At 36.4% G+C, this 14,276-nt stretch overlaps 1 protein-coding gene across 2 annotated transcripts in view; it reads right to left on the reverse strand.

The window, feature by feature from the left end:
• Positions 1-14,276, reverse strand: part of Sh3gl2 (SH3 domain containing GRB2 like 2, endophilin A1) — a 202,562-nt gene that overhangs the window by 45,196 nt on the left and 143,090 nt on the right. For both annotated transcript variants that reach the window (XM_074051747.1, XM_074051746.1), the window contains exon 2: positions 4,580-4,648. In XM_074051747.1, the coding sequence (XP_073907848.1) occupies positions 4,580-4,648 (69 nt within the window). The remainder of the gene's footprint in view (positions 1-4,579; positions 4,649-14,276) is intronic.

Raw genomic sequence — 14,276 nt, forward strand, 5'->3', positions numbered from 1 at the left:
CAAAGACATGATTTCATACTGTCAAATATCATCATAATCCAGATGCTGCCACAGGGAAGCAGCACAGAGTTTAAGAGAACGTTAGATACCTTAAATGGATCATAGATAGTTTGTGGGTTTGGCAACTGATAATAAATAGATGAATTAAGTACCCACTTGGACATGGGTGCTTAGTAAGTCTCAGTGGTTATATGAAACAAGTTAAGATGTTATATGAAACACTAAAATCTCAAATTTTTAGTTTTTCTATCATTAAACTTAAGAAAATGTAGCTATTAAGAGTGTACACCCCCACTTAAAAGTACAGAGAACTCTGATTATAGCTAACAAACAAGTCACAGAGATATGATGAAAACAGCATCCTGGGAAAGTATGTCTGGTAGGAGATGCAAGCTCACCAAGAATGGTGTTCTTAACAGCTCCTCACTGAGTCTGGAGAGTTAATGCACCTGTAGTCAAACTGCCTTGCTTTAAAGCAGGTATCATATGTATTCAGAAAGTGACAAATGAATAATATTTGGAAAATAAAGTACTAGGCTGAGATTGCTCCAATGTAATTTTTTAACCTTGCTAATCTTGAGTAGTACCTTTGATGAGTATAAGCTTGGAAACCACCACAAACACATAACTGAGAGGAAGCTTGTCTTCATGGAATTTCAGGCTAAGAAGAACGATGACTTTACAGGTCATCTTGTTTGGGGTTTCAGCCTGTTGGATATCCAACAGCAGGGCAGACCCCATGGGCCAACTCAGGGATGTGTGTTACTCTGAGCTTTGTGACTGGACCTTTGCTCCCTTCTCTCCCTTTTCAAGGGGCATCACTGGAATCCAAGTAGGAGTGACATCATTAAAAAGGGATATTGATAATAGTAAGTTACTTGATATAAAACTCAAGAGATGACTGGCATGTTTCATATGACAGCTGAGAGCTGTAGGTTTAGCCTCTATTTCAATGAGGGTAGTGATGGGGAATTCAGTAATCTCTGGGGCTTTTGTTTTTTTAAAAGCTCTGCTGGCCAAAAGTTCTTTCTCACACTTAACCAGAATCTATCTCCCCATGGCTTCCATTCATAATCCCACTCTTCTGCTTAGAGGTAGATAGAAGGATAGAACTCAGCTCTACCCAGTGACCATGATAGTAATGGCCATGGTCCTTGTTAATTTTTCCCTCCTCCCACTCTGCCAACAGTCCTCACCCTGGAATCGAATGGCAGTCTTTTGTTCTTTCTCAACATCATGCCTTTCTTAAAACTTGAGTCTGCCTTTTAATTAGAATTTCATTTTATTAAATGGCCTGTTGCCATGTTTGTAGCCCTAGAATCCCCCTCTGATATAAATGAAGGAATTTATTAGATGCTTTTCATATTGCAAAAAAGAGTTAGGCATCTCTCATAGGTCTTCCCTGGGAACCAAGTACTGTGGCCTATTAGCTGCTGATTCATGTGCCTATTTTTTCCACCAAAGTTGGAAGCCCCCTGAAGGTGGGACTGGGCCTCATTCATCTTTGTATTCGTGGTACCCAGCACAACACTTGACACCTAGAGGCATTTATAGATTTTCCAAGATAATTAATTAATGTAATTTTTCTCCAAATTAAAAAAAAAATCATCAATTCAAGTGATGGAAATTTGAGAAGGAAACAGAGGTTCTCAAATTCAAGAACTTCCACTTAACAAAAAAGTCTGCAGCTTTTCAAAGAACAAATCCATCAATGTCTGCATCATGGTAAGGAATGTAGCCTGTATTTAACAAAGCTTATAAGCAACAGATAGCATTTAAAAGAAACAACTCCATGCAAGGCATGTCTTAAGTAGAGGCAAAAAATCATTATGGGCAGGGTTCTTACAGAGACAACACAACCCAAGGATTCTACAATCAGCTCAAGGAGGGTTAGACTGTGAAGGCTGGGAGACACTAGGGGATTAGGCTGCAAACCAGCAGGGGAGAGGCTGGAACTGCAATTAGAGGACCAACCTCTAGGAATATACACCTCTCTCTCCCAGTAATGCTGCTCGATGCAGACCTCTAATTTATTTCATTTTGTTATCTAATTGCACCTCTGAGAATACAGCTGAACAAAGGTTTCAAATGGTTGATGAACAACAACAACAAAAAACTATGGAAAGGCAATTCTTTTGTAGGCCTGAGAATACCAAGCTAAAATATTTTTGTGTGCAACAAATTAACAGGAAAGAAAAGGTTTGAGATTCTAAGTCCCTATAATTACCACAGAAATTTTTCACATTTAAGTAAACCAAGCATGGGGAGTGAATACAAAATTTGTGAGAGACACAGATAAGACAAAAGATGTATAGAATAAAATGGAATAAAACTATTTTCAAGATACACTGAAATCTAAATATCTGAATTTACTTAGGTAAAAACTCAAATACAGAACCATAGGTTCTTAAAACAATCAGAAGTTTACTTTATTTCAGGAATATCTGATTTTGAAATAAAAGCTTCAGAAATTTTGTATGAAATAGGAGAAACAAAATACTTTATCTTCAGACTTTGGGGTATATCTGTGGACATTTGCCTAAAGTAAAAAAAATACTTGACAAGATCTTCTTTTATTTTAATTAGTTTTTAAGATTGGCATTGATTTTATAGCAAAATAAGTCTCCAAATGTCTAATTAGTTGCGCAGTGATTAAACCTTACTCTGTTCTCCAAATTTCCTATTCTTATTAGTCTCATTTATGAAACAGAAAGTTGGTTTGTCTAGCTTAGTGCACTACATAGCTTATCAGCTTTAGTCCTGGCAGATGCTAAAAGAAAAACTAATTTCTGACACCTGGTACTTAACTCCAAATTCCTACATACCTACCTAATCTCTCAAAAGGACATGCCACTGGCCAGGTAGCATACTATAAATGCTCTCAAAAGAGGTGAGACCCATGCAGTTGTTCATAATGAGGGAAGAGGTGGAGTCAAAATCAAGTCATTCTGGAAACTTATCAGTGTCAGGAGATTTATGCCATTTCTAGAAGTATGATTATCAATTATTACCATCTGTGGTTGAAGAGCAGATCGTATTTATAACCACACAGAGATGAGGAAGAAGGACCAAGGTTGACTTTAGTCCAGTGAGGGAAAGTAGCTTCCAGGTATTAGGTGTAAGTGATTGTTTTCCCAGAATTCTGGTTAAGGCTCAGGTCTCTAATATAAAATCTCTTCACCAATGGTAGCCATCAGCAAGGCTAATTCCCAAAACTTAGCTATGTATACACTACACAGACTCATTTCACAAAATTTCTGGCTTTTGGTAACTCATCTTTTTATTCAGGAATTCAAATATTCTCTCTTGCCTGCATGCATGTTGTTTCCTTTACTAGAAGCATACGAAGTTGTGCTAACTCTTACTTCAGTCTCTGCATCTTCACCTGCATATCAGGAAAGTCTTTGCAGAACACCCTATGTGAGTGAGCGTCCTGTGCAAGGCATCTCCATCTCTAGGACCTCGTCTGTTAACCTCACCACAATGGTCATTATGTATCCAAAGTCCATCTTTCCCACTAGACTAAACTTCACATACTCAGCAACCTTGTCTATCTCCTACAGTCCAGGCTCAGAGGAGACATAATGCACTTGTCGAGCTCATCAATGAACTCACTAGGAGCAAAACTGAAAAAGACAAGGCAGAAAGCATCTAGGAATTTTCTTTGACTCTTCATGAACATAACAAAAATAGAAAAACTGAGACGGCCCCCTGGGAATGATGTAGACTATGAAAAACTACCGGACCTCTAAAAAAACTTCTGATAGAATCATAAGGAAAAAATGCTTCATTACAATAGTAATATTCTTAACAGTGTTTAAATGTTGTTTCTATGTATCACAGGCTTATGGCATTCTGATCCACTCAAGTCAGGCTTTGTGCTCCAAGACTCATTCATTACCCGCAAGCAATTTAGCATCTAAAATATTTATTTGCACAATTCAATACATACTCTTAATCAAATGAAGCCTAAATATCAGTTGCCATTAACAACCTCAAAGTGAAAGAGAAAATCTGGCCTATTCCCAAGAGAAATGAAATGAGATATTTTGTTCACCACCTCCACACTGTCTTTTGAAAACCTGCAATCCTTTAGGCAGAATGCTAAATGATTTTCATTATTGCTCATTTTACTTTTATTAAGAAAACAGAGGCAACAACTGGATTTGTAGTTTGTGATGGCCCAAGTCAGGCTCCAAAACTGTACTCTCTCTACTATCTGTTGTTGCCTCTGGATGGCATTATCCTGTCGGAAAGTCCTCTACAGCCAGAAAGGGACCCAAACCCTCCCAGTGACATTTGGGACATCATTCTTCACTTTCTCCTCTTCCCCTCTCACCCTAATTCAAATGCTAACTCCATATTAGCCATATTTGGAAAAGTGATGGTGAAATTCACCTGCAAAAGAAGTCCATTATGACATTTCATCTTCAGTGAGGTCTTATTCTCAGGACAGTACAAAGGGAATTTAGGATACTTCACATTTTCTGATTCAAAATATACACTAGAAGGAGAGTATATTTCTAATACAACAAAATGTAAGTATAAGACAAGGGAAAACTAAGAGGGAAGGACTTACCCTTTCCATCTCCTTGAAGTCATCATCTAGCTTAGTCCCTTCAGCTCCTCCAACCTTCTCACTCACTTTCTATAGAAAATAACCATAAGAGAGAATTATTATAAACAGTGTTTTTACAAAGATGTGTTGAATTTATCAAGCACTTTCAAAAACATCACCTAATGTAATCTCACAACCATTCTCTGACTCAGGTAGAACATCCATTTTCATAGAAAGAATCCTTTGGTAAACAATTTATCAGAGGCTATCACCTAATGGGTATTGAAGCAGGAACTCAAACTTGTATTTTTTATTTCAACTCTGGTGCTCTTTCTATTATAGAAATCATTGTACAACTACCTAGTCACTAACATTTTCCTCATGAAAGTTCTAAGAAACAATGGCATCATCTAATAATCATTTTCCTCTAATAATGGATCTAAAATGTTCCTAGGTAGAAAATTGCTACTTGTTCAACCTATTCCTCAATGAGCTATCGAACAGATAATCACAAGCATCTATCAAGCTATTAAAAAACAAATTATCCCAGCTGATCTCCAGATAGAGACTTGCACACCAGTCTTACACAACTCTCTGTAGTTATATATGTACTAATATACAAAAGACAAAGAAAATGAAATTATGTTGAAGATATTTCTTTGCTACCCAATCATTTTTATTATCATACATTTTATATTTAACATCTACAAATTATAAATTTCCAATTAAAATTCACATTAAAAATTAGATATCCTATTCTTTTTTAAAAAATTATTCAAATTAAGAATAAAAATGTTAAAAGATGTTGGCCAGGGCTATAGTCATCAGAAGGCTCGACTGGGGCAGGAAGATCTGCTTCCAAGATGGTGCACTCATGTGGCATATGGCAACATGGCTATTGACAGAAGGTCTCAGTGACTGGCTTGATACAGCTGCTCCATTATCTTCATGGAATGGCAACTAGCTTTTCCCCAGAGTAAGTGATCCAAGTGAGAAGGCATAAAATCATTTATGACTTACCCTAGGAAGTTATATGCCATTGTTTCTGCATATCTAAGGATCACACAGACCTGCCCTATACAATGTGGAAGGGGACTCCCAAGGGCATGGATATCTGATCTGGGTGATAGCTATGAAAGGGCATCTACATCTGCAAATTCCAGTGAAATGTACATGATTTTTAAAACTTTCTGTATATTTCAATAAAAGAATTTAAAAATTGAAAAATAATAAAAATGTATGAAAAAATCACAAGAAAAATAGTCTGTTTTCATCAAAGGCAATAATATTGAATGCTAATGACACAAGATTTTCATTGCCTTTAAAATACCCTAATTGTAAAGTAATTAAATGTTTTTCTCTAAGACATCACTACATTACATAAAGTCACCACACACAGATAACCAAATATGATTTTTAAAAAACTTCCTCCAACAGCCTCTGGGTTGAGAGTCTTTGCAGAGGGTTCCACCGTGGCCAACTTGTATCAGTCTCAGCAGCTCTAGGTTGTCCCAGTAAGCTTGGCTCATCTCTTTGTATGTGGCCTCTGGCTCCCATCTCCTTGTCTTTGAAGCTCTGATATCCCCTTTTTGGTGTCCGAAGAGTGTTTTTTACCCTTCCTTTCTCTCTGCCCTTCAGTCTTCATTTCTGCCATCAGGAAAACCTTCAGAAGAGACTACTTTTGGGAAATCTGAGACTGGGAATTTTATCATTACTCTATCCCTACATACCACATGCCATTTCTTAGCCCATCAGTAGTAACAGAAGGAATACAGTGTAGGACAGAGCATGGCATGGACTGATTCCTCTACTCTTTTCTAGATACATGAAATTGTTATGAAAATTATGTGGCATAACAACCTGTATTTGAACCTACAAGGTATCCAACAAATCCTAGTCTCTATCTCTCACCAAAAAGTACCTGCTTTTAATATTCTGATGTCTCTCATTAATTTATCTTTCATTTCATACTTTGAAAAGAAGCCAGAATTTCCCCTAATATAATCTTTAGTAGATAAAGATCAATGATTCAAAATGAAAGGCTAAGAAAAACAGTATTAATAAATTTGGATCACTGACACACTTTCATTTGTAATTTATTTAATATATGTTCCCCCAAGAACTATGCAAAACAGATACTATTTCTACACTGCATATAAGAAAATTGATTGTTGCATGAATGAGAATGCCAATTCATGATAGACACTATTAATTAGGAAGAGGTGGAGCCAAGATCATGTCAAACCCCAGATTTTAGATGCACACTACAGCTGTCCGTGGTGCTGACTTTCTCTGCCTGATGTTTCATTAGATTCAGATGTCCAGATGTGGCAATGTAGATTTGCTACTTTAACTCTTGGTACTTGGCATTAGCTTTCTCACTTTACATGGGCCCTGAATGATGGTGGTAATCAAATATTTAGCAGTCTTTATATGTCCAGGCTTTGTCTGGCATCAGTCTCACCTAATTTAAAGCCTATTCCAATTGTGATTGTCCCAAAGCCAGTTTTACTGTCTGCTTCATAAAGGATTTTTTACCAAAGTTGAAATAGGAGAGAGAAATAGGAGAGGTTAAGCTGAATTCTAGTAGAATTACATGTGCCAATAACCTGACTTGCAATCTCAGGTGTAAGATACAGGAAATCAGGAATAGAAGGGGCCTTAAAGGTTATTAATACCAAACTCTCACTATCACCAAACTTTTTTCTGTCACACTGATTTCTTCCCTCTCATTTCTGCTCCATGATAGTTTCAGCTCATATTTCATCCCTTCTTGTGTCTTATTTTCAAAATACATGATTTATCATTAAAATTTGGCTGTAAAAGTCTAATCTAAACTCCCACAAAATAAAGAAGTATTTGCTATACAATTTTCAACTGTGATCTCCATTCTACATAACTGCCTCCAATATCAGGAAACTCACTATATCCTAAAGCCTTGTTGTTGTCCAAGAAGACAATTACAGTTACATGACTTAAATCACCTGTGAATGAGACCTTTAACTTTATTTACAAATGGATGCACAAAAAATCTGAGAGATGCCTTCATTTCTATCAACATCAGAGATTCCTGGTAACTTTAAAATGATCAAATTTTGACCAACTCTAGAGAATAAAACATGGTCTTCACCCATGGTATTAATTCACCTGCACTTGGCATTCATCAGTAAAACAGCATTTGGCTCCCTATACCAAATGGGATACTGGGGTCACACTAGCCAGTACTAATTTAGAACAAGTCCTGGTAACTCACACTGAGATCAATTTGTGAACTATCTAGTTCACAAATGCTTGAGAGAGAGAGAAACAATGGGAAGGAGAGCAAAAGAGGTCATTTCATTTCTTTTTTTCTCCAACGGCTGCTATTTAAGATACTCTGAGAAACAGTTCACCGCACACAATGAATGGTACTGGTTGGTTGATATAAAAAAATTCTTATCTAATTATACTCCTGAGGAGGGGAGTATTACTCAAAATGACATCTGCATTATTCTCAGGGCTATTTTTCTAAGTCACAAAAACTCCAAATATACCAAGGCTAAATAATAACTGACTCATTCCTTAGGAGTATGGTAAACATCTTCTCCTCATTTTCTTTGAATAAACATGACTAAAACTTCCTTTTTTCATGCATAAGAATCAAGGTTGGGAATTCAGGCTCCCTGAGCACATTTAAGCAATAATGAAGAATTTTGCTTTCCTTACCTGGTACCATTTATGCTATTCTTTTCCATTGAGGTTGTTCCTAAAATTAAATTTCATGGTATTAAATATTTCCTGATATTGTTTAGTATTCTTGATAAAATGCTGGGCTTGAGAAATTGATCATCTATTTAAACAAACCTCAAGAAAAGCTATTTGAATCCAACAGAACAGTGCAAGTGAGCCAATGTGTCTCTTTGTACCATCAACAAACCTAAAACAATTTCTAAAGCAATTCTCCTGTATCATCTAAAACTCTAAAGATACTGAGAGTTCAATGGGACTCTTTTAGCACAACTTGTATTCCTCTCTGCCATTACACTTCCCATACACTGTACATGCCAACCAAACCAAAATTCTTACCCTCCTCTGTCTTTTTCTTCATTATATTGCTCACAACAAGCACTGAGTAAAGATCTGCCAAACTGAACTGAAATGGACTATTGCCAATACTGCCCTTAAGAAGACTGAGAGGAGCCATAAAACGAGTGATCATCTCACTCTGGGACAGTTTTTCAAAAGGCACAATTTTCCTAAAACTTTATTTTTTTCTTTATTGTTGTGCTGGGTAGGGGTGCACTGTGGCATTTACAAAGGTTCTTATCAAATACATCATATTTGAATTCACCCCCTCCACCACTCTGCTTCACCCCTCTCCTCCAATTCCTGGAACAGTTTCAACAGGTATCATTTTGTATTTATTTATATGTGTACATGTTATTTGCAACATAGTCATCCTCCTGCCCCCTTTCCCCACCACCTCCCGCCGCCACTGGTGCCAACCCCTCCATAGGACCTGTTCTGCCCTAATGGTCTCCAACTTTGCAGAAGAAAAAAGATAAAAGATAAAAAGAAAAACATGACATCTTTTCTAGTGTGAGATAAAGATAGCTACACAGGGAGTTTCCTTGTGATGTTTCTATGCATATATGTATTGCAACACTAATTGGTTCATCTCCTCTAGTCCTCTTCACTCCCCGCTAGTCCCCTTCCCATGATGACCCCAGTCAATTTAAGATTTCCCTTGTCTGATGTATAATCAACTGAATTTTAAACTAAAAGTCTTAATTTTGAATCTGCAATAGTAGATGTCTTATGCTGCCAATTTCTCTATCCACCAAATAAGAAAAAAAATGTCAAAGGGAACTAGCAGCAAGGTACAGTTTAAATAAATGACTGCAGTTCCCAGACCAAAGGATGCTGCCCTGCTTTCTAGCAGTGACTCATCGGCCCCCAAATTATCTGTCACTTCCAGGCAGAAGACATTCTGTCCTCTAGCTGCAGCTATGATACTTCTCAGCATTGCATTTCATTTACCAACACTTAAGAGCAAACTAAGGCATCTCCAACTAAAGGTCTCCTTGAAAAATCACATCACCAGTAAAATTCAATATACTTAAGACCATATTTGCTCATACACTCCCACACCTGCCATTATTCACCTACCTTTCCTGTTTTTGGTCAGCTTTGTATCCCACTGGTTCTTATACAAAGACAGGTTTCCTTACCATCTACCAAATGTGCTTTATAACTGGACCTATTTCCCTATTCAAATCCAAGACATTATCCTAAATGTCCACCAGGATTTCACCTTCTCCATCATCTGTGCCACCCAGCCTATTATCAAATTTCTTTTGTATTCTTAGTAAGACTCATCTCTGTCTGACTACCTAAAGTATTTAAAGAACAAAATTGCCAAGATTTTTTAGCCCAGCTGAACTGAAAGGTGCAAAAATTAGGAATCATATTCATGTTTTTATTTAAAAATGTCTGACACCTCAGTACCTAAGATAGCAATTGCAGAGCAAAGTGGAAAAAAAATCTCTATGTGATACATTCACATAAATTAAAGAAAGATGTTAACTATGACTTAGCATTGGTTCCCTATCTCCTTCAAGAGCGTTTGGTCTCATCTGTAAATATAGTATCTTTTCCTCATCAGGAATAGGCAAGGAAAATTAGAAAATTCGAACTACACTGTATGATATTTTATTCATAACTAAGGCTAAAGAAAACTCTATCTTTGTTGTATCTATTCTGCATTCATCTATTTTATTACTTTTAGTACAATCAAAATTAGCATTAGTAATATATTCTTCACATTAATCCCGGTGCTATCTAAACATAGTATATATGTTTAGTTTTACACGCAGTATGTACATGTGTGTATACATAAATCTATATAAATATACATGTAAATATAAATGACACATGTGAACAAATTTGTGTGTACATATACCCACATACATATGACAGAAAGTATAATGCTTTTCTCAAATGCTCTTTTTATTCACCATAATTTTATTAAGTATCATAGTACATGTTTATTCAGAGCCTTGCACATGCTAGGCAAGCTTCTCTATACCCCATGAACAAAAACAAATCACATGAAAGCTGAAATTTTAAGTTGTTATTTTTATATTTTAAAAAAGAATTCTAAATATAATTAAAATGCATTATTAAAGAACAATATTACTTAAGGTCCACCTCTTTAGAAAGAAGTTTTAATCACTATCCTGTAGGACACTCTTCAGTTTTCCCAGTATTTGCAGAAAGGCAACACCTCTGAGCATAGAGAAAAGAAGACCACCCTCTGACTCATCATGGAATTCTTTTTATCATCTACAAAGTAAACTTATAATGACAATACTTGGTGCTGTGTCAGATATTCAGAAGGAAAGAGCAAAGTCAAAATTCTAGCGACCCTTTCTTGGTATTGGGCTAGTACATGCTGATGGTGATTTTCCAGATGGTGGCATTCCCATGTATGGAAGGCAGTGTGGCCTTGGTTTCTGCCATATGAATCTCACACTACATTTTCTCAGCTGTCATCAAATTGGAGTGCTTAAATGTCATGATGTTTTGAAAACAGATTTCAAAGAATATGTTTTTATTTTTTCCACTCAGAAATTTAAGATTCTCTTAGAAAATGAATAAATGCCAGACAAGTTGCTCTAACAGTTATCCCCCTGCCCAAGGATTATTATGTCTTAATAAGCAATTTTCATCTATCAAGACTGAGTGAATTCTGACTATTTCTAAGTACCAAATAGAATTTGATAACTGAAAAAAAATTGGAAAGACTCCTCTTATATAAAAACGAGTAAATTTTTTTTCCAAAAGAATTTAACAAGATGAAGACTGGATGCCTTCTCAGAGCTAAAAATGTTAAAATGAGTTTGGGTGAGCTAAGTGTGTGGTCTTTATTCCAGCTCCCAATCCTCCTTGCTGTCAAATACTATACAGAAAATGCAGAATTTGGTTTGTATAATGCTCTAAATTATTCCTGGTGTGGTTTACTGGAAGGTTAAAAGTAATAACCTTCCCCAAAGTGAAAATTTTCCATAGACTATGGGGCTAATTACCTACAGATATTACTCAAAGGAAGTCAGTAAAATTTATTACAGAAGTATCATACAGAGCTTTCTGCTCCTTTCTGGACAAATACTTTATAACTACCAACTATAGTTCCATTTACAAGTGATATTATTTTTGTATTAAAGAAAACATTTTTGATGTACAACATGCAAAATAAAAGGACCCAGCACTTCCTAATTTTTCAGCTCCCCCAAATAATCTACTTCTTCATGAGACAACAAATAATTTAAGAGGGCAGCATGGCAGAGACGGGTGGCATTTCAGTAATGTTTCCCCTCTGGCCATAGTAAGAATTGTATTCTTTTTTTACCATGCACTGTAATAAACCATTGAAGATGAAATGTACCACAGTATCTGCTAAAACTAGACTCTCAGACCTGAGGCAGGAATTATGTCATGTAGTAGAATTTTTTAAAAATTCTATTGAAAGCTTAGTCATAAATTCTGTTGAGTAAAAAAGCAGAACTCATAAAGAGGAAAATTGTGCTTCTAATTAATTTGAGATTTCAGAACTGGTTAAGAAATGGTTTAGAACCAAGTATTTGATGACTTGGTTAATACGGCAAAGAAGGAACAAATCTGGTCTTTTTTGTGTTAAGAGAAACTTCTGAGAACACCTCTGCTACTGAGTACTTTTGAGAACTAGTACTCTATCAATTTCCATGGACCTTTTTCCTCATCCACAAAATAGGGCCAGGATATGTTGGGTACAAATAACCAGGCAAGTTCTAGGATACTTAACAACCAAAAAATTTGATTTGACGCCTATTTCTGTGATGGCTAATCTTACGTGTCAACTCTGTTGGGCTACAGAACCAGTTATTCAGTCAAACACTACTGAGGTGTTCCTGTGAAGAGGCAGTATAGATACAGTTAAGATCTACAATCAGTTGACCTTAAGTAAAGGAGATTATCCTGGACAATGTGGGTGGGTCTCACCCAATCAAATGGAAAGCTTTAAGAATAAAACCGAAGGAGAAAGATTCTGCCTCAAGACTTCAACATCAGCTTCTGTGTGGCTTCTGAGCCTGCCCTCCCATTCAGACTCACCAGCACCCACAACTGTGTGAGGCAGTTACTTGAAATGAGCCTCTCCCTCCCCTCTCTCTCTAATATATTCTGTTCTCATTCTCTGGAATTTCTAACTGCTGTAGCACTATTTTTAGTACATTAGAGTGGGTCATAAATTAGGAAAGGGAAGAAAAGAGAAAATACTATGCAAAGTGTTTTGACGAGAAGATGCTATGGTATTGTTTTTTCTTTAAGGTTATTTTGATGCAAATACCATTCTTGTAAAAAAAAAAAAAGACAGCAAATCATCTTTAGATTACATTCTCCATACAGAACAAATACAACAGAGCTTAAATTAGTGTCTATTATGTACCAAGAACTTTTCTAACTAGCACTGAAACCTAGGTCCTCTGATTCCATACCCAATAAAAGATTCCCAGGAAGCATTTATTTGGGTTGGCTATAAACATCATGCAAATTTAATGTTTGAAAATTTGTACATTTCTTTCTAAAACTTTTTATATTGCTAAAACATGTTGGTAAAAAATTTTCTTGGTAACTAACAATAAGTAATCAACATCACTTGGGTTTTAGTATCTTTCAATAATAAATCTGTAACTCTCTGTGTTTATATGCTAACTGAATCATATTGTCCCTAAGTTAATTACACCCACCCTAAAGACTTCCAAACATCTCTGAGCTCCCATAGCCTCTAGCCTAACTGTTCAACACTTGTTAGATCCTGTTTTGTACCATCGTGGTTTATTTGAATGCCTTTCCAAGTTTTTGAAAGGTAGCAATTTTTAATCTTGTTCATCTCTATTTCCCCAGAATCTAGTGTGCCCTGGACATGTGGTTGTTCTGCAATGTTTGAACAGCCCAGAAGGCAGCTGGAGCAGTATACCAAATTCTGCACTAACTTGGTCTGCATGTTCTTCCTTTAACTTCCTTTTTCTATTCAAATCACTTTGATACAATTCCCCTTAAGAATCACAGTATTTGCCTTTCCCTCTTTCCCACTAAATACCTATCAGACAGTGGCAAAGCTTGAGGACACAAGGTGGTTATAGAAACAGGGAAATTGCAATTAGTATCAACTCTTGTCATATTCTGCAACAGTAACATATTCAGCAGAGTATTTTAGAAAAGATAATATTAGGCATGACTGTTGATAAGAACATGATGAAAAGAAGTTAGAGAAATTAGAGTAAAAGCCAGAGTTGGCCTACTTAAAACCATAACAATCAGACAAAGCAGACAATGTGCTGCCTTTTCCATAAGCTTGTTCCCCTACCACAGTATCTTCTCTTTGACCACCACCACCACCACAGTAGAATGTGGCTACCTTCTAATCTGTGCTATCCATTCATTTGAGAAATGTTTACTGAATGCCTTTTACTTGGTAAGTACCAAAGACACTGTGAGGATGATGTGCAAAGGTCTTAGAGCATGTCAGCAAGCATGGTTCTTCCATGAAGCCAGGATGAAGACCAGAGAAGGAAGAGAAAGCCATCAAGATGAAGCTGGAGAAGCTGTTAGATGTAAGATCCTGCCAGCTCTGTGGACTAGGTAAGACCTTCCTAACACCAGCAAGGGAGAGTATTAGCTAATACTTTCAGACCAACCT

The sequence above is a fragment of the Castor canadensis genome, chromosome 13 (genome assembly GCF_047511655.1).
Source record: "Castor canadensis chromosome 13, mCasCan1.hap1v2, whole genome shotgun sequence".
Lineage (NCBI taxonomy): Eukaryota > Metazoa > Chordata > Mammalia > Rodentia > Castoridae > Castor > Castor canadensis.